This window comes from Nannospalax galili, unplaced genomic scaffold (assembly GCF_000622305.1).
Source record: "Nannospalax galili isolate Female #2095 unplaced genomic scaffold, S.galili_v1.0 scaffold879, whole genome shotgun sequence".
NCBI lineage: Eukaryota > Metazoa > Chordata > Mammalia > Rodentia > Spalacidae > Nannospalax > Nannospalax galili.
The window spans coordinates 2,109,482-2,131,025 of NW_008346261.1; the positions used below are offsets into that span (position 1 = coordinate 2,109,482).

At 43.1% G+C, this 21,544-nt stretch overlaps 1 protein-coding gene across 2 annotated transcripts in view; it reads right to left on the reverse strand.

Annotated features, from left to right (window-relative positions):
* The window catches only part of Cltc (clathrin heavy chain), an 80,646-nt gene extending 71,594 nt beyond the window's left edge, over positions 1–9,052 (reverse strand). The window contains exon 1 of one of the 2 annotated variants that reach the window (XM_008842665.3): positions 8,720–9,052. In XM_008842665.3, the coding sequence (XP_008840887.1) occupies positions 8,720–8,761 (42 nt within the window). In that variant the 5' untranslated portion in view covers positions 8,762–9,052. The remainder of the gene's footprint in view (positions 1–8,719) is intronic. The other variant, XM_008842668.2, reaches the window with a different exon arrangement.
* Positions 9,053–21,544: the final 12,492 nt, after the last annotated feature.

Sequence of the window (21,544 nt, forward strand, 5' to 3'; positions counted from 1 at the left end):
TCTAGAAGCCTTTGTGAGGGAACTGACACTGATTCTAGCTACTCCAACAGCTATCAAAGTGCCTGAAAACAAATTCTGAATCCATTGCAATCGAGTCCAACCTTGAAAGACAAAAGAAAAATGAGGAGGAACCCAATAGAGCAATGCTTTTGGAAGCTCTCGTCAAGAAATTCCAATGAACTGATATGAACATTTGAAATTTGCCCTGTTCTGACTTTTTTCTGGCTCCCTCTCTAGAACTTGTAATGCTAACTATTCTTGCCTTTACTTCTCCTTCACATCTCCTATTCACCAGTCAGACTTTCTTTTCCCCCTACAGGTAAGGGTTATGCAATCTGGGAGTCTTTTAGAGAGGCCCACTGAAGGAGTACCCCAATTGCCTCATCTTGTGTCCCTGTTCAGCATGGAAGAAGCCAGAGCAGTATGTGTCTCAATTCCCTACTGGCAATTTGGGTAACCTATTCAGAAGATGGTGTGATAAGAATAGGAGGTAGGAATTGGCTACGCGGGTGGGGTAAAAAGGCCCTAAAGAGAAGTAGCCAGTTTCTTGGCTAAAAGTCAAAATGTTCTTGGGCCTCTTAGCAACATACTCTGTTTCAGAGGCCAAAAAAGTCAAAAGTATTTGGGAGCTTTTATCTAATCCCTGAAAGATTTTAGGGTTACCTCTTCAGAGGGGAATGTTGGAGTAGCAAAAATCCCCATTTAAAAAGGGAAGGATTTTGAAAGAGAAGCATCTTAGCTCTGGAAATTGTTATTGAATGTGTCGATGTTGTTGTAATGAAATGCCTCTTCTAATTATATGGTTATTAAATAATTTAAAAAAATAAAAAGGGAAGGAAAGAAGGGAGGGAGGGAGGAAGGGAGGGAAGGAAATGAAGTTGTCAGAAAAAAGTGATGGGAGGAGTTTGAGGGGAGGTAGTGGGCATGGATTTGATCAAAACACCTTATATGCAAGTATGAAATTCTCAATAATTTTTTTTTTAAAGTTGAAAACAAAAAAAAGAAGGTCTCTGAAGAGGTCATGGTAAACCAGCCAGCTGTTGCCATCAGTGCCAAAACCTTCACAAAACTCTTCCTCACTCACTTCACAGCCCAGGACGTGGACTTGTTCCCCACTAAAAGCAGATTTCCTGGTAAGTGCCTTCAGAGGACGGCACCCCTCCCACTCCACGGAATCCCAAAGCACCACCAACTGCCAAGGGCCGGCAGCGGATTCCCATCTAAATAACTGTTTAAGGCTGGGCATGGTGATACACTCCTTTAATCTCAGCACTGGAAGGCAGAGGCAGGCAGATCTCTGAGTTCAAGGCCAGCCTGGTCTACATTGTGAGACCAGGTCTCAAAAAAATAAAAAATAGGGGCTGGAGAGATGACTCAGTGGTTAAGAACAATGGTTGTTCTTGCAGAAGACCCAGGTTCAAATCCCAGCACCCACATGGCAGCTAACAACTGTCTGTAACTCCAGTCCCAGGGGATCCAACAGCTTCTTCTGACCTCCGCAGGCATTGCATGACACAGGTGCACTTACCTACATGCAGGCAATACACTCATACACATAAAATAAAAATAAAAAAAGCAAAGCAAAACAAAACCATGTGCCTGTTGGGACTACAGGGAGACCCTGTCTCAAAAAGACCAAAAAAAAATTTTTTTAAATAAAAATAAAATATAAACTGTGAACTAAGTGAGAATCTTCACCTTAAAGAACATAGAATAGAAATAGGAGGACCCTGAGTTTGAGAACAGCCCTAACTACATAACTAAGATCCTATCTCAAAAAAATATAGTTATGCCACCTTTAATGCCAGCACTCGGGAAGCAGAGGAAGGCAGATTTCTATGAGATCAAGGCCAGCCTGGTCTACATAGCAAGTTCCAGGCCAGCTGGGGCTATAGGAATTCTGTCTTAAAAGAGATAAAAAAAAAATGAATAAATACATAGAGTTGAGTGTGGTGGCACAGGGCTGCATTGACTCTGTAGGTAGGGAGGCAGGAGGACTTCAGCAAGGGCCAACCTGGGCTACAGATTGAATTCCAGGCCTGCCAGGGTTACATAGTAAGACCCTGTCTCCAAAAAAAAAAAAAAAAAAAAATCAACACAAACATATACAACTGCCAGAAGTGGTGGTATATGACTTTAATCCTAGCACTTGGGAGGCTGAGGCAGACAGACCTGACTTCCAGGCCAGCCAGGGCTAGCTACATAGTGGAAGCCTGCCCTGCCCTTCACCACCCATAAATACTAACAAAAGCTTCTAAATGGGTATTTTATTAGATGTGATTCATGAGGTTTCTGAAATACATCTGACCCAAAGGTACACAATGAAAGCGCATAGAGTATAACAAAAATTAAGATTTTATTTGTAGGGGGAGACACAGTTTCAGATCATCAATTTTTTTTTTTTTTTGTCTTTTTGAGACAGGGTCTCCTTGTAGCCCCAGCTGTCCTGGAACTCACTATGTAGACCAGGCTGGCTTTGAACTCACAAAGATCCACCTGCCTCTGCCTCCCAAGTGCTGGGATTAAAGGCGTGCGCCACCACACCCGGCTCAGATCATCAATTTTGAAAAATACTAATTGTTGGGGCTGTAGAGATGGCTCAGCAGTTAAGAACACTGGCTGTTCTTGCAGAAGACCCAGGTTCGAATCCCAGCACCCACATGGCAGCTAACAACTGTCTGTAACTCCAGTCCCAGGGGATCCGACAGCCTATTCTGACCTCTTTGGGCATTGCACGACAGGAGTGCACTTACCTACATGCAGGCAATACACACATACACATAAAATAAAAATAATAAAAAAAATACTAATTCTTGTATTAAATCTTGTATATCAAATATTCAAATATACAAAAGATCCATATAGACATCTGTGGTTACCAGTGATACAAAAATCAAGGTACAATCTATCTCATTCACATTCAGAGCCATAAGCAACACCTAACACTAAGCACTTGAAAAGTGGTTACATGACTCACTCACTGTGCATTAGTTCAAATCAAGTAATCAACAGCTGCTGAGTCAACTACTAGAAAACTGAACAATCTAGATATGCAAATTTGCTTTTCTAGTGATAAACTGTAGGAACTCTAAATACATGCCATGTATTTCCAATGAAATACAGGGTCTAAACTGAGATGTGCTGAGTGTAAAATGCAAAACAGATTTTGAAATGTTAGTAAAAAACTGTAAAATAGCTCATTAGCAAATTGTATACTGACTACACGTTGAAATAGGACTTTGGGTATAATCAGTTAAAACATTAATTCCACCTGTGTTTTTACTTTTACTATGGTCATTAGATAATTTAAAGTAACATTTGTGGCTTAATTATTGTTCTATAAGACAGCACTGGTCTCATCAACTCCTAAGCCCCTTCTCTGTCCACTGTATCACTTCATTAATCATACTTTAAACAAGTAGAGACCAAAGTCCAACAGGAAAAAGAAGCAGTAGAATCTGTGTAGCTTCTTTTAAAGACAATCATTCCAGCAAGGAGGGCATGGAACAGGCCTGTAATCACCGCACTCGGGCAGCTGAGAGGCAAGAAGATTCAGTTAGAAGCCAGTCTGAGCAACATCAGCAAGATATTGTCTCAAAAAAAGATGATTACGGCCCAGCGTGGTAGCACACACCTTTAATCCCAGCACTTGGGAGGCAAAGACTGGCAGATCTCTGTGAGATCAAGGTCAGCGGTCTACTTTGTGAGACCTTGTCTTTAAAAAAAGGGGGGGAGGGGGTGGATAGATGGCTCAGTGATTAAGAGCACTGGCTTGCTCTTGCAGAGGACCAGGGTTCAGATTCCAGCACCCACATGGTTAGCAACCATTCATAACTCCAGTTCCAGGGGATCCGACAACCTTCTAACCTCCATGGGCACTGCATGACACAGGTGCACTTACACACATGCAGGCAATATACTCATACACGTAAAATAAAAATAAATTTTTTTTAAGAAATAAAGAAAAAAAATCACACCATTTCTTTGAAATATTGTTTTAGAAGTCCTAGATAAAACTCTTTTTCCTCCAGGTATGGTGGCGTACACCTTTAATCCCAGCACAGAGGCAATGATTGAGGCCAGCCTAGTCCACCTGAGTTCCAGGCATGGTGGCGCACGTCTTTAATCCCAGCACTTGGGAGGCAGAGGCAGGTGGATCTCTGTGAGTTCAAGGCTAGCTGGGGCTACAGGGAGACCATCTCAAAAAGACCCCCCCCCAAAAAAAAATCACAAACAAAAAAAGGGTAAATATCACTCAAATATCATATAGGGTTGAATAGAAATTTTAAAATAGTGGTGGGGAGATGGCTCAAAGGTAAAGAGCATTGGCTGCTCTTGCAAAGGACAAGAGTTCAGTTCCCAGCACCCACACAGTTACTAACAACCCAAGTTCCAAGGGAATCTAACCTCCTCTTCTGGCCTCCAAAGGCACTGCGAACACGTGGTACACTAATATACATGCAAGCAAAACTTGCACTCATACACATAAAATAAAAATAAGGCTGGGCATGGTACTGCACGCCTTTAGTCCCAGCACTCAGGAGGAAGAGGCAAGTGGATCTCTGTGAGTTCCAAGCCAGCTGGGACTATAGGGAGACCCTGTCTCAAAAAGACCAAAAAATAAAATAATAATTTAAAATAATTTTGCAAAAAGCCAGATGTGGCGGTCAATCTCTGTGAGATTGAGGTCAGCCTGGTCTACACAGCAAGTTCCAGGCCAGCTGGGGCTACAGGGAGACTCAAAAAATTTACAAAGAATTACAAAAAATTTACAAAGAATTAAGAGAACTAAATGTAAATGGAACCTTTAGAAACCAAGCTATAAAGCTGGATATAATGCCTTTAATCCAGTATTTGGAAGGCTGAGGTAAGGATTAATACATGTTCTAGGCCAGCCTAGGCTACAGTATGAGATCTCTCTAAATAAGCAAGCTATAAATTCCAGCTATAGTTAGAAAAATTATTCCAAGTGCAAACTATCAAAATTCCTGAAATCACAAATTTCTCTACATGTTAAAATGAAAACTGCAGCTCTATACACACAGTACTTTAAAGTACCTCCTAATCAGACAAAGAATTTTCATTAAAAGCAGCCAAATTCCTTGAAGCTGAGTAAACTAACCTTTAAAAAAATTCTGAAAAATGTACCTAGAGCTTAGTACTTCCAGGGTATTCTGGATGGAATTCCAGGTCATATGCCTTTTCCAATCTACCTAAGCACACATTACATTCCAGGAAAACATTGCTTTCTCTTTGCAACTACAACCTTAGCTAGAATCCTATTTAACTCAGCAACACTCCATGACTGAATTTACTGATCAAAGGGTGTGAAGGTTTGTAACTGAAAATGTCCCAGGAATATAACAGAATGTGCCAATTATAAATATGCTTAATATGTCAAGAATTGAGAACTGCAGATAGTATTTTATATGTAGCCTGGAATTGGTCACTGACCATGCCTTGCCAAAATAGGCACTTATATATAAGGTTTACTGATAACATTTAAAAACCCATAAAGAAAAATTCCTTCATAACTTAAAAGTATCAAACATTCAGCCAGGTGTGGTGGCACACACCTTTAATCCCAGCTCTTGGGAGGCAGAGGCAGACAGATCTCTGTGAATTCAAGGCCAGCCTGATCTTCATAGTGAGTTCCAGGACAGCTGGGGCTACAGGGAAACCGTCTCAAAAAGACAAAAAATAAGTCACATTAGAGGGCTAGGGAGATGGCGCAGGTACTCCATCACCCTCATAAGAAGCCAGGCACTGCAGAAGCTCACCTCTCCAAAAATGAGGTGATAAGCAATTGAGGAATGTTCTCACCCACCTCCATGTACTGGCATTGTGTACACTGTGATTCTAGTGCGAGGGATGCTGAGGCACAATGCAAGAATTTGAGGCCAGCCTGGGCTACTAGTATCAACATTCATGCGATGTAGTTGCAAGCCTTGATAACAGACCCTTCAACTAAACAGTGTAGGTGGGAATATAAAAATATACAGTTCACTTTTGTTTCACAAGCTAACTCTATAGTCAAATTCCTCATTTCCAGTTATTATCCCAAGTGTTTGTTTTTTTTTATATTTTATTATTTTTATGTGTATGTATGTATTGCCTGCATGTAGTCAAGTGCACCCATATCGTGCAATGCCCACAGAGGACAGAAGAGACTGTCAGATCCCCTGGAACTGGAGTTATGGACAGTTGTTAGCTGTTATGTGGGTGGTGGGATTCAAACCTCGGTCTTTCCAAGAATAGCCAGTGTTCTTAACCGCTGAGCCATCTCTCCAGCCCCTATGCTAAAAAAAAAAAAAAAAAAAAAAAAAGCTGTTTTATACTACATAGCAAAATGAAGAGGCTTGGAACTAAGACCTAAGATGCCAACTGAAATAACCCTTAGCAATGTGTTAAAAGGGAGGGGATAAAAATGCGAAGTCAAAGCCAGGCATGGTGGCACACGCCTTTAATCCCAGCACTAGGGAGGCAGAGGCAGGGGGGGCTCTGTGAGGTTAAGGGCAGCCCGGGCTACAAAAAGCATTCCAGGACAGCTGGGGCTACAGAGAGACCCCGGCTCAAAAAGACCAAAAAAAAAAAAAAGAAAAAAAAAGTGAAGTCAGAAGGTATCATATCTTGGAGGAAGATGGTGATTTGGACTTTCAGTACAATTGATGACTAGCTACCAGGGCAGCCAAGCTTAAGTTTAGTCATAACATGATGTGCCAAAAAATGGGTAACAGAATTTTAGCTATATTTGCAAACTAGTATTTTCTCTCTCTCTCCCCCTTCAAATTATTTAAGAAAACTTCAAATATCTGCAGAAATTGCTAACCACTTATGCCTGTATCACCTGTAGTAAAATCTTTTAATTAGTGACAAAGTTGGATCCCAATCTTTGGGACCATTCAACAATTCATGTCTTATGTTTAGAAGAAATGAAAAGCTACTAATCAAACCACCAATGGTCAACAAATATTTACCAGTGGACCAAACTTCTGCCATGTTAAATAATTAGCAGCTGTACTTTGCTTCTCTTGTGCATGATTTATATACATGCGCTTGCAGGAAGGTATTTCGGGGTGCACATTAGGTGTGGACAAGCCTTTTCCCTTCACATCCAGGAGAGTACCTTCCTGACTCTTTACAGTCACCACACCATTTTAACAGACACAACCACAAAAAGTTTAAATTGAGGGTGAAAATTACCTTCTCCATAAACACTGACGATTAACACTTTTTAAACTTGTATAAAATAGTGGGGTTTTTGTAGACGTTACATGAGTTATTTGAAAACTAGTGATAACTTAAGAAAATTATATTTAACTCGTTTTATGAAAAGATTTATTATTTTCTTAAAGTCTTAAAGAAAAATAAGTTCTTGCTAATGTAAGCAAACAGGGTAATGTCTATAAAAAATATTATTTTTCTCATAACCTAGCCTGAATGCTAAATCTTCTTCTCAAGCATCCTTTACGAATGTCAATAAAGTAAAGCAAATTGCCTTCAATGATGAGTGCCCAGTTAAGTTACCAATGTTTCAATCATCTTCATGAAATTAGCCCTTCAAAGATGGAATGGAAGCAGGTTTCTTTAAGGAGATTTTTTTTCGGGGGGAGGGGGCAAATTAATATGAACAAATTATGTTAGAGTGGGACTGGTTAACCATGAAAATTAGCAGTGCAGGAAAGGCTTCATTCACTGAAACCCTCTAATGGTCACCTGCCTAGGCCACCAGCTGGCAGGCTGCCAGGTCAGACATTTGTATATACTGACTAGCATAAAGCACAGTGGGTGGAAGACCACAAGCTACTAAAAAGAAGGCAGTAACGGATCAACTAGTCTGGCAGGTATGCTCCTATTTCCAAGCTCTGTTCCATTCCATCCAGTCCCCAGAGAAGCACTCGTGCCGTATCCCCACCACTACCTGCTATACTCCAGGACCACCAATAACCTCTAAATCACTCTTCCTATCTTCTAAAATCAAAGGAAGGCTAAGAGCTACAACACTCCTGGAGAATCGAAGAATGGAAAAAAAAAAAAATAAATAAGAGTTCCCCTAGGAACCTTGACCCCAGGCACCAGGACTGACACCGCCCCTGGCCGCCCCTCCATACTATCTTTACGTTCCTGCGGTGATATTCTGGTTCCTTACTGCCTCAAGGGAAAGCAAGAGACCAGCCACCGCTCCCCTACTCCCCTACCCCCACCTCCGGGAAGGTGCCTTTCTCCGTTGTGAGCCGCAGAGGGAGGATGAAAAAGGTTGCTCCTCCCCAACCCAGCCGCCACACCACCCCAGGGTGCAGACACGATGGGGAAAGGGGGAGAGAGGAGCACTGGAAGGTGACAGCCCTGCAGCGGCTCGGGGGCGGCGACGATTCTCGCTCTGGGAGAAACGCGGGAGAATCCCTCCTTCCTACCCCCTACCCAAATGAATGAACCGGGGAAACAGGAAAGGGGTCCCGTCTGCGCAGTTCTACCAATACAGGAAGAAAAGGTCCGCAGACGCGGGCCCGGCCGTGCAGCCCTTTACACTCCGATTCGTCATTTCCATCCAAGCCCCGCATCCCTTAACCAGCTAAGCTTTTAAGACAGGAGCCCTTCATCTACGCCAAAGACCGACACCCTCCCCCTCCCCTCGAACCCGGCCAGGCCAGGCCTCCAGCTGCTGCTTCCTTTCCCACCACCCTCGAAACGGCCCTCATCAGCCCGGGCCCAGCCGCACCTGGAGATGCTCCTGAAAACGAATCGGCAGAATCTGGGCCATGGCGCTCTCGGGGGGTCTGCTCTCCTCCTGTCACTGGGGCTGCGGGCCAGTGGCTGCCCGGGCTCTCCAAGGGAGAGGAGGAGAGGGGAAGGGGGGAAGGCTGGGCTCAGCAGAATACTCTCCCGGGACGCTGGAAACTGGCAGGCAGACGAAAGAACTGGGGTCGGGGGCGGAGGCTCTAGGGGCCGGGAGAGCCGCAATGGCGGAACCGGGACCAACGCAGACTCCGGAAACGGTTGAGCCCTGCGGAAGGATCCCGAAGCGAACTCCGCCCAGCCACCTCACCGCACCGCCTTATGTAGCCTTCCCCGAGTGCCGCGCTGCGGCCCAGCGTAGGAATCCGGGGACGCAGTGCGCCGGCCGCGCTCCAGGACGACTAGACTGCAGGGATGCGTGGGAACGGGGACTATTTTTTTTAGACTCATCACTTTCTTCAGTTGCTTCCTTCCCCTCCCCCCTCTTTTTTTTTTTTTTTTTTTTTAACATTTTGCCACATCATGCGACTCGGGGCGACCGACGTCATTTCCGTAGGCGCTGTAGGTCCCGCCCACGCACTTCCGGGTGCACGTGATGCCGACTAGAGAAGGGTCGGCTCTTCCTCCACCACAGACTCGCTCTCTCCTCTCCCCCCCTCCCCGCTGTTGCTCTTCTTCCATCACGCGCGCACACACACACTCTCCCTCTCCCTCCCTCTCCCTCCCCCTCTCTCCCTCTCCCCCTCTCCCTCTCCCTGCTGCCGCCCGAGTGAAGAGGAACGTTAGGCAGAGCCGCGGTTTGTGACCTGGTGGCAGTTGGGCCACCTGGAGGCAAGGTGGCCTCTGCCTACAGCGAAAGCCGCGCCGGGGTCCGCTGCGCCGGGCCTCCCGCCCTGGGTGACTCAGGGAAACGCTGTGTGCAGCGCTCCTCCGACGGCGCCGCCTCCCCCGCCTGGTTTCTTGCAGTGGGTGGGTGCGGACTCCTCAGGGAGGGGGCTCACGGTGGCGTTGGCCGCCTAGCCTCGCCGCCCTGACGCAAGGCCTCTGACGGCTGCAGACCTGACGCGGACGCTGACTAGGCCCGACATGCTCTTCGGTGGTCCTCGGATCATGAGGGCGGAGGACGGTGCAGGCCGCGGGTGGTAGCGTCTCTGCGGACGCGGCATGGACTGCGCCTAGCGTAGAGATGCGCTTGGTGTCCCAGGATAACGCTGAAGGACTGGACCAGAGTTGTAGCAGGATGGTGGTTTGTCAAACCTGAAGGCTTCTTGGAGCAAAGAGATGTTAGGTCGAGTATGGGAGTGGGAGCACTGGAGATTGTAATGTGTAGCACTCTGGTATGTAAGCACTTCAAAACCGGACACTGAGTCCTCCAACAGCATCAAGGTATCGACGGCATTCGTTATCAATTAATACTCGTCCCAGGACTTTCTGGATAGTCTAGATGCAAGATTTCCTAATAGCACCAATAGGATAGGTCTATAAAGAACTCAATTCCATGCCTTTCCTCTGGAAGTGATTTTTTTTTTAATTTTTCTCTCCCCTGAACGTTTTGGGAAAATGATTTTCAATGTCCCTTTTAGCATAAAGAACACAAAACCCTACTGAGTATACAGTAATTTTGTGTAAGCAGTTTTAGAGAAATGTGCCTAGTCATTTTAGTTGCTTTTAGTGTTCTGTTATGCCTAGGGTGAGAGAAGGCAGACAGACTGTTATGGAAAGAAGAGCCTTGCCACCATATTGAATTTCATTTTATTTTGTTAAGACAAGCACTTGAATGTGTCGTGTTCTGCAACATTTGAAATGACCGTTTTAATACTAATTGTTTTAATGAAATCCCTTTTTAGAAGTGGACAGATTCTAAATTGAAATTTTAAGGGAGCTGTTGTTTCATTACAGTAATGACAGCTTAAACTGCATTTTCAGTCTCAGAATCTGGAATTATCAGAGCTACATCATGAACAGGTCTCCACAATTGGTTGACAAGTGACTTGTATTTTCATAGACCCTGTAATTTTAAGTATATTTAGAATCTTCAAAGCAGTTGATTTAACAATGTGTGGACTAGCTAACCAAAGAGTGCACTGGGGTTCTGTTAACGTGACTGCTGTGTCATCACACATAGAAATATCACGAGTGCATTGTCTTCAGAAATCATGTTGGAAGAAGAAAAGTAGATTGTGATATCCCAAATCATTTTTTTTTTAAGCAACTTACCCATAAAACCAATTAATGCAGTATTTTTTTCAGGAGGAAAAAAGTGAGGGACAAGGGAATTGCATACCTGTAAATCCCCATACCAGAGAATCTGAGGAAGGAGGATCTAGAGTTCTAGGTAGCCTGGGCCACTACAAAGCAGGACCCTGTCTCAAAAAATTTAACACAGCCCCCCAAAATGGCATGTCCTTTAAAGATTAGTAACTTGAGTGGTAATGAAAGATGTTTATGAGATAATGCTATCCAGATTTCCAACAGCATAGACTAGGTCAAGTCCAACAGAAATTTCCAACAGATCATTTCCCTGGTTTAGAAACACCAAAGGCTGTACTTGGAAGTCATGGTTTTAGGCCTAATAAGTCCCCAAACCAAATCTGCTATCCAGACTGTTGTCTTTTGTCTATAATAGACTACTGCAATGGATATCTCATCTGCCTGGCTTTTAGTTTTAGTAAAGTAGCCATGTTAGTCTTTGAATTTGAAGCAGTTTTTACAGTGTTCATCAACAAGGCCTTGCATAACAAGTGCCTTAACAAAAAGTGACGTTTTGTGGTCTGTAATTGAGAAGTTCCAGTTCCATTGAGTAGTTCCAGTTTCTCAAAAACTATACAAGAAATGTATATTGTGCACCAGTTTTATATTTCATACCAGAGTTCCACAGTTTAAATATGTATAACCCTCAGTGACTCCTAAAAAGAAAAACCTTTTAGGCAATGCATGATGGCATGTGGTTGCAGTGCCATCCGGGAGGTGGAGGAAGATCGGGAATTCAAGGCAATCTTCTGTACAGTAAATTGGAGCCTAGGCTTAACTGCTTAAAAAAATAGAAAACTGGACACCTCATGGTTAACGTCTGTACTCCCAACTTAGGCAGTCGGATTGTTCTAAGTGCAAGCTCAGCCTAGTACAGACTCCTAACCCAACCCTTATGTTGTAGGATTCTTCTTCCAAAGGCAGCCCTGGCCCTAAAGACTTAAAAAAACTGTCTTAAAAACTGCTTGAGCCTGCTGCACTATAAAAGTCACAGAGTAAAGGCAGTCCTCACATTTTCAAATATTAATTTAAAACAGAACCCTAAAACTAATGCTTTGTACCCAGTATAATTGAGATTTTAATGAAGCCCTAAGACATACATTTCAGCTTTAAGCAAGTAAAATAACTGGTTCTGCCATTTGACTATCTCACACACACCCCCCACCCCCGCCCCAGGGCTTCTGATAGGAATGTCAGCTGGATTGGACTAGGTCTTTATCTTTTCATGAAAGATAAGAGCAGCATATCACATGTCAGTAAGAAAATGAATATCCCTTGGGTCTCTGGTATTGATCAACATAGTGCCCACTATGTTTTAATTCTTTATGAATAGACTGTGAGAAGCACTCACAAAGTATGAAAAACAAAACAGAAACATTTGCAAAACAAAATGGTCTTTCTGGCCAGGTATGGTGGCACACGCATTTAGTCCCAGCCTTTAGTCTCAGCACTCACAAGGCAGAAGCAACCAGATCTCTTGAGTTCAAGGCTAGCCTGGTCTACATAGTTCCAGGCCAGTGCTACATAGTGAGACTCTTGTCTCAACAAAACAAACCATACGGCCTTTTTCTTTTAGTATGAAATGGACCTGAGTTTGTAAGACATCATTCACTGCTCAGGCTTGAACCATTATATTGACAGTTTTCTAATGTATCATAGATGGCGGTATGATCTGTAGCGAGAATTCACTGTATCGGCCCCAAGCATGTTCCAAGTGAAAAGCTAAGACTAGCCTTGTGAGGATCAGCCTAGAATCTGGTCTCATTGTACAGATCCCTTCCATATTTTCTCTAACAGAGCCCAGCTAAGGAAAGAATAGCTCACAACTTTCCCTTGAGAAGTCATGGCAGGAGGGTGGTGGGTAATCCCAGTACTTGGAAGGTTAAGGTAGGAGAATCACTTGAGTTTGAGGCCAGCCTATGCTACAGAGTGAGTTCCAGGCCACCCTAGACTATAGTAAGATGTCCCAAAAACAGCTCTCTAAAAGTCATCTCAGGGAGTTGGTTTAAATGTAGTGATTCACAGACCCATTGTGGAAGCATTTTAACCCTGATAGTAAATGCCAGTCACATCCTGTTCCACCCAATAAGTCACTACAGAAGCTTGAGAGGTTCTGTAGAATGCAAAGGCAATGGGAATAGAGTGGGAATGGTTATTTATGGGCTTTTTCCTCCCCATTCCTCTGTGTGTGTGTGTGTGTGTGTGTGTGTGTGCAAACCAGAAGTCAACTGCAGGTGTTCCTTAGCCATTCACCTTGTTTTGGTCTCTCTGGGACCCAGAAACTCTAAGGAGTCTCCTGTCTCCCAGCACTAAGATCACATGGCTCCAAGCCCAGGTTTCCCTCCAACTCTTTTTTTTTTTTTCGGTCTTTTGTAACAGGATTTTCCTGTAGCCCCAGCTGTCCCCTGGAACTTACTATGTAGACCAGGCTTCCAACTCTTAAAAAACATGAATGCTGAGGATCAAACTCAGGTCTTCATGTTTGCACAGAAAGCACTTGTAGCTACTGAGCTGCCTTCCCAGCCCCTTGCCCAATTTCTAAGTATGTTGAACTCTTTTTTTTTTTTTCATGGCCTAGAGTTACTGTCTTCAATTCAAAGCAAAATATGATGCACAAACATGTTCCTACAGCCAGTTCTGTCACACTCAAGGGATAGTTCTCAGTAGCAATGTATATGCCTTGTTAATGGTAGTCAACTTTTTATTTCCTCCAGACAGAAATTTAGTAAAATTTTGGTTAAATCAAGAACAAAGTATCAAGGAATTAAAATCTAATTTAGTCCTTTATTTTTCCATACCTAAAAGTAAGATTAATACTCAATTTCTTTTGTAAAGGCTTTTTAAATTGATTCAGCTGGTTTACAGGGCTTGCTGCTCTTGCAGAAGACCTAAGTTCATTTCCCACCACCTATGTAAGGCAGCTTACAACCACCTGTAACACTATCTCCAGGGGATCCAGTGCCATCTTCTGGCCTCTGCAGGCACTTACGCACACAAAGACATACACACATACACACAATTTTTTTCTTTTTAATCTTTTGGGCTGGAGAGATGGCTCAATGGTTAAGAGCACTGGCTGCTCTTGCAGAGGACCCAGGTTCAATTCCCAGCACCCACATATTGGCTAACAACCTTCTATAACTCCAATTCCAGGGGATCTGACAACCTCCTTCTGAGCTCCATGGGAGCACTTAGACACATGCAGGCAATACACTCACACAAAAAATAAAAAATGTAACAAAACTTTTAAAAACTGATAACAGAGCCAGGCATGGTGGCACACACCTTTAGTCCCAGCACTTGGGAGGCAAGAGGCAGGCAGATCTCTTGAGTTCAAGGCCAGCCTGGTCTGAATTCCAGGCCAGCTGGGGCTACAGGGTGACCCTGTCTCAGAAAAACCAAAACAAAAAGAAAAAACACTAATACAGGAAGCCAGGTGTGCTGGTGCGCTGCTTTAAACCCAGCACTCAGGAGGCAGAGTCAGGCAAATCCCTGTGGGTTGGAGGCTAGCCAGGGCTACATAGTGAGACCATGTCTTAAACCCATGGTGACTGACAACTGTAACTCCAGTTCCTGGGGATCCAGTGCCGCCTTCTGACCTCCACAGACATTGCATGATACAGTTCAACTTATATACATGTAAGCAATACACTCATACACATAAAATAATATTTTAAAAAATGATACAGGAGGGCTGGAGAATTGGCTCAGCAGTTAAGAGCACTGACTGCTCTTGCAGAGAACTCAGATTTGATTCCCAGTACCCACATAGTGGCTAAAAACTGTCCTTAACTCCAGTTTCAGGGGAATCTGACACCCTCTTCTGATGTCCACAGCATTGCACAATGGGTGCGCTCACACATGCAGGCAATACACTTGTACACATAAAAGAAACATTTTAAAAAAATAATAAAGGGGACTATTTTTTTAAAAAAAAATGATACAGGAGGGGTTGGAAAGATGGTTCAGTGGGTACAAGCACTGGCTGCTCTTGCAGAGGACCCAGGTTCAGTTCCCAGTGCCCACATGGCAGCTAACAACTATCCTTAACTCCAGTTCCAGTGAATCTGATGCTCTCACAGGTGCACTTACATACAGACAATACACTCATACACATAAAATAAAAATAACTTAAAAAGAATGATATAGGAAAGCAATTCGTGTTCATCAGTGAGCAGTTTTTATATAGGACTCCTAAGATCATTATAGCCAAGTCTAAAAATGTATCAAACCTAAGACACAATAGAAAAACATTGGAAGCAGGGCAGTCCTAGAGATCAAAGTCAAGGCCTGACACATAGAAAGTGCTTTACCACTGAACCACATCTCCAGTTTCCAATTTTTCCAATTTGGGGAGAGGCAGAAAGATTGCTATTACTTTGAGGCTAACCTGATCTACATAGGAAGTTCCAGGCTAACCAGGGATCATAGCAAGAATTTTGTCTAAGTAAATAAAATATATAAAACCTTACCTCATCCTGTCATAACTGATAAAAATAGTTATGTAAAACATCTGATTATTTCCTTTTCCTGGTTGCTAGTATTCCAAGTAATTGAGTTTAACATTGTATAATACTGCTATTCATTGTGTAACACTACAATGATTGAAAATTTCATAGCATTGATGATATAAGCCTACCTCAGACTTACTTTTTTCTTTTCTGAGTTAGCGTATTAACATGAAGAGTCATTAAAATTTTTCTCTTTTAGGGGGCTGGAGAGATGGCTCAGCAGTTAAGAACAGTGAATGTTTTTGCAGAAGACCCAGGTTCGAATCCCAGCACCCACATGGCAGCTAACAGCTGTCTGTAACTCCAGTTCCAGGGGATCTGATGCCCTCTTCTGACCTCCCTGGGCATTGCATGACACATGTGCACTGCTATACATACGTACACATAAAATAAAAATAATAAATGGGGTTGGGGATTTAGCTCAGTGGTATAAGTGCCTGCCTAGCAAGTGCAAGGCCCTGGGTTTGGTACTCAGGTCTGAAAAAAATAATAAAAAATTTTGTCCTTTAGAGCCACTACCCATATAAACACAAAGCTTTTAAATAAAAACTAAGTGCTTATAGTATTTATATATTTTTTAAATATTTATTTTTTATGTGTATGAGTGTATTGCCTGCATGTACGTGAGTGCACCCGTGTCGTGCAATGCCGGAGAGGTCAGAAGAGGGCTTCAGATTCCCCTGAAGCTGGAGTTAAGGACGGTTTGTAGCTGCCATGTGGGTGCTGGGAATCAAACCTGGGTCCTCTGCAAGAGCAGTCAGTGCTCTTTACTGCTAAGTCATCTCTCCACCCCCAAATATTTATATTTTAATTACTCTCTAGTTGAGCCTCCAGATCAGATGTAGTGAGACAAGATTATACTCATTGCTGAGGAAGGCTTAAAAATTCTATTTCTTGGGGCTGGAGAGATGGCTCAGAGGTTAAGAACACTGTTATTGCAGAAGACCCGGGTTCAAATCCCAGCACCCACATGGTCACTAACAACCATCCATAATTCCAGTTTCTGGGGATCCAACGCCCTCTTCTGACCTCTTCAGGCATTGCATGACACAGGTGCACTTACATGCAGGCAATACACTCACACATAAAATTAAATAATAAAGATATAGACTGTATATTGTAAAACCCTTTTAAAGTTTTTGTTATTTTTTAATTAGGTGTATATGTGTGTGAGGGTAGATGCATGTGAATGCAGGTGCTGGTGGAGTCCAGAAGAGGGTGTTGGATCCCCTCGAGCTGGAGTTAAGGCAGTCATGAACCACACAATGTGGGTGCTGGGAACCGAACTCTGGTCCTCTACAAGAGCAGAGTGTGCTCTTAACTACTGAGCAATCTTTTTTTTAAAAGCCCCTCTCAAATTACATCAATAATCTTTTCCATTGTTTAACTCTATTTCTCCAAATAGATTTTTTTTTTTTCAATCAGGTCCTACTATTCTTTGAAAACTCAGCTTAAAACGTATGTACCAGCCAGATGTGGTGGCACACACCTGTAGTCCCAGCACTTGGGAGGCAGAGGCAGGGGGGATCTCTATGAGTTCAAGGCCAGCCTGGTCTACATAGTGAGTTCCAGGACAGCTGGGGCTACAGGGAGACCCTGTCTCAAAAAGACAAAAAACAAAAAAAACAAAAAACACCCATGTACCAGTGAACTCAATGGGAGGAAACTTGTGTGGTACTGTAAACATAGCCAAATACACATGACTGGAAAGGTCATAGATGTTAGAGAAAATCCCAAGACTGTCATATCCCTAGACTAATGTAATTTCTTACTATATGCAAAATATGTATCCTTATATTTACAAATGTCCCAGTCACCACTCATCAAAGAAGCTTCTTTTGCACCAGAGACTATTACAGAGTACCACAACTGGTCACACACAGATGTTGTCTGTGAATTACCCAAGCCTAGGTGGCACATCTACAATGCAACCTCTACACCTAATGCTCATGGAACATAGAACAGGGGTAAAGAAGTGGACACTAATGAGTCTCAGTTCTCATTAATGAAGCTCCCTCATGCAGTGGAGGGCCAGGAACGCAAAAGGTCACAAATGGCCAAAGAATAGAGATCAAGAGTCTGATGATTGCCAGTCCTTGGACAGGACTCATATTAAATTTCACTCACCCATGGCTCAGGGACCATCGTGGAAGAGGGGGTGGAAAAATTTTAAGAGCCAGGGAGGAGGTGCATGAGCATATGGAAACAGTCCTATAAACTCCCTGGGAACCTGCTCATATGATTCCATGGCAATGGTGTCAGCCGGCACAAGTTCCATGCAAACTCAGGCATACAAAAACCCAGCATAGAACTGGGGAAATGGACAGCAGACCCCAATATTAGCTAAAGAAATATTGGCAACTGATTATTGCTGGGTGAGGAAGAGCTGGGGATTCTAGATAGGTTGACTAGACCTCAGTAGGTAAACGGGCATTGAAGAACATCTGGGGACACTAACTTGACACTATAGGCCTTAACACAAATGACAGAATGTATGAATTCCAGTGCAGGGGGGTTAGAAGGGTGCCAGTGGGGAAGGGGGTATAAAGATGATTAAGATTGATTGAGATGTCGGGCATGGTGGTTCACACCTTTAATCCCAGCAGTCAGGAGGCAGAGGCAGGTGGATCTCTGTGAGTTCAAGTCCAGCCTAGTCTACATAGTTCCAGGACAGCTGGGGCTATAGGGAGACCCTGTCTCAAAAAGACCCCCCCAAAAAAAAACCAAAAAAAAAAAAAACCAACAAAAAACCATATACCGTCTTAACAACCATTTGTAACTCCCCAGTTCCCAGGGGTCTGATGCCCTTTTCTTGCCTTCACAGGCTTTGCTCTCCCAGGTGCACTTATATGCAGGCAAAACCCTCATACAGGTAAAATAAAATGAATTTAAAAATTTTTTAACCCATTTACTTTCTCCGGTTATTATACTATTTATTGACTATCTTGCCCATTTGATATGAAATCTAGGCTAGCATGTTAATAATCATACCTGAACACAACAGAACAGTCATTTTATAGGTATTTCTAGGGATTGGAGATGTAGTGGTAGAGTGCTCATCTATTATGTACAAGGCCCATCCTCAGAACCACAGAAACAAAACCAGAGTATATAAGTATCTCATAAACAAAACACCAGCCTGATTTAAGAGTATGTTTTGGCCGGGCATGGTGGTGCTCGCCTTTAATCCCAGCACTTGGGAGGCAGATGCAGGTGGATCTCTGTGAATTCAAAGCCAGCCTGGTCTACATAGTGAGTTCCAGGACAGCTTCGGCTACAGGGAGACCCTGTCTCAAAAAGACTAAAAAAAAAAAGTATATTTTGGAATAATCAATTCCATTTCAAATGTTGAAATTGAAAAGCAAGAACCAGGTGTGTTAGGTGTGCATTTAATTCCAGAACTCAAAAAAAAAAAAAAAAAGGGAACATGTGGGTTTTATTGGACAAGTATTTTTGTTTTGATTTTTTTGAGACAGGGTCTCCCTGTACTCCCAGCTGGCCTAGACCTTGCTATGTAGCCCAGATTGGCCTGGATCTCATAGAGATCAGCCTGTCGCTGTCTCCCAAGTGCTGGGACTAAAGGAGTATTCTACTATGCCAGGCTTATCTTGAGAAAACTTAAACTCACAAGATAAGTCTTTTTTTGTCTTTTTTTTTTTTTTGAGACAGGGTCTCCCTGTAGCCTCAACTGGCCTGGAACTTGCTATGTATACCAGGCTGGCTTTAGTGTTGGGATTAAAGGTGTATGCTACCATGCCTGGCTTTACAAGGTAATTTTTGCATTAATTCATATTTAAAGTGTAAAGGAACCCCTAAAAAGTAATAAGTATTATTTTAAAATATTTATGAGCATGAAGATTACAATTTAAAATTGTCGGGGCCAGTGAGATGGCTTAGTGGGTAAAGGCAACTGCTACCAAGCTTGACTTGAGTTTGATTTCTGGAACACCTACTTGGTGAGAACCAATTCCCACTAATTGTCCTCTGACCTCTACACACACTCTGGTAATATGCATGTACACAAACACAAAATAAGTTTGAGGTATATACATATACACGTGTATGTATCTTAAATACATGCACACACACATGAGACAGGACTAGAGCAATGGCTCAGTGGCTAAGAGAGCTTACTGCTCTTGCAAACAATCCCCATCAGATGGCTCACAACTGCCTATAATTCCAGATCCAGGAGATCTGTCACCCTATGGCATCCACAGACACCTGAACAAATATGGTACACATAAACTCCTGAAGGCCCTGAAGGCACACATCTTTTTTTAAAGTTAATTTTTTTTTCTTGGTCTTTTTGAGACAGGGTCTCCTGTAGCCCCAGCTAACCTGAAGCTACAGGGAGACCCTGTCTCAAAAAGACAAAAAAGAAATGTAAAAACCATGGCTCTGCCAGGCGTGGTCCCACACACCTGTAGTCCCAGCACTTGGGAGGCAGAGGCAGGTGGATCTCTGTGAGTTCAAGGCCAGCCTGGTCTACATAGTGAGTTCCAGGACAGCTGGGGCTTACAGGGAGAGCCTGCTTCAAAAAGACCCCCCAAAAAATTGGAAATTTCATTAAATTTTCTTGCAAGCGAAATGATCATTTATTATTAACCAGGCTGGCCTTGAACTCACAGAGATCCACCTGCCTCTGCCTCTGCTGGGATTAAAGGCCTGCGCCACCACGCCTGGCTATTTTAGCATTTTTAAATGAAATACCTGATCATGTACTTTGATTTTCTACTGTAACTTTTTTTGGTTTGTTTCAGTAATTTGAAGATGAATTCCCATTCTTTGAAGAGAAAACCTCTCTTAAAACAATAGCTTTATGCTTCCTAACTAGATCAAGTATTCCCTTATGATATTTCTCTTCTCGATCTTTTTTTTTTTTTTTTGGTCTTTTTTCTTGAGACAGGGTCTCCCTGCGGCCCCAGCTGTATGTAGACCACGCTGGCCTTGAACTCACAGAGATCCACCTGCCACTGCCTCCTGAGTGCCTCCTGAGTGCTGGGATTAAAGGCATGCGCCAACCATGCCTGGCTCTTTTTTTTTTTTTAATATATTTTATTATTTTTATTTTATGTATATTTGCATGTATGTGAATGCACCCATGTCATGCAATGCTGCAGAGGTCAGAAGAGGGCGTCGGAGTCCCCTGGAATTGGAGTTAAGGACAGTTTGTAGCCACCATGTGGGTGCTGGGAATTGAACCCAGGTCCTCTGCAAGAGCAGTCAGTGCCTTAACCACTGAGCCACCGCTGAGCCATCTCTCAGCCCGTTCTCAATCTTCTTAATGGAAACTGAAAAATTGATTTTTTTTTGTCATTTTTGAGCCCCACTCGTACACATTAAAAAAAAAAAAACCCAACCTGTAACAACTATCTCAAAGCTGTTATGATGCCATTCCCCTCTAACAAATCCATATAATTCCATAAAATCCCAAGTCCATAAATTGGCTTTCAATGATTACCATGATCTGACCTTGACTAGTATCTTCAGATTACTACTTTCCTGTGTATACTCTATGCACCAAGTAAACTGGACTGTTAAGTCACCCTTCTAAATACCCAGAACTTTTTAGAAACAGATTTTTAAAAAATGTATATATGCTGGGTGTGGTGGCACACACCTTTAATCCCAGCACTTGGGAGGCAGAGGCAGGCGGATCTCTGTGAGGTCAAGGCCAGTCTGGTCTACATAGTGAGTTCCAAGACAGCTGGGACTAGAGGGAGAGCCTGTCTCAAAAGACTAAAAAAAAACAAAAAAAAAAAAAAAAAAAAAAAAAAAAAAAAAGGTATATATGTGTATCTGTCCCTGGGACTTTACACTGTACGCAGAGGCCAAAAGAGAGTATCAGATCCACTGGAACTTGAGTTATGGATGGTTGAGCCACCATGTGGGTGCTGGGAACTGCCCAGGCCCTCTGGAAGAGCAGTCATTGCTCTTAACCACTGAGCCACCTCTCCAGCCCCATATTTATTTATATTTTTGGTCTTTTTGAGACAGGGTCTCCCTGTAGTCCCAGCTGGCCTGGAACTATGTAGACCAGGCTG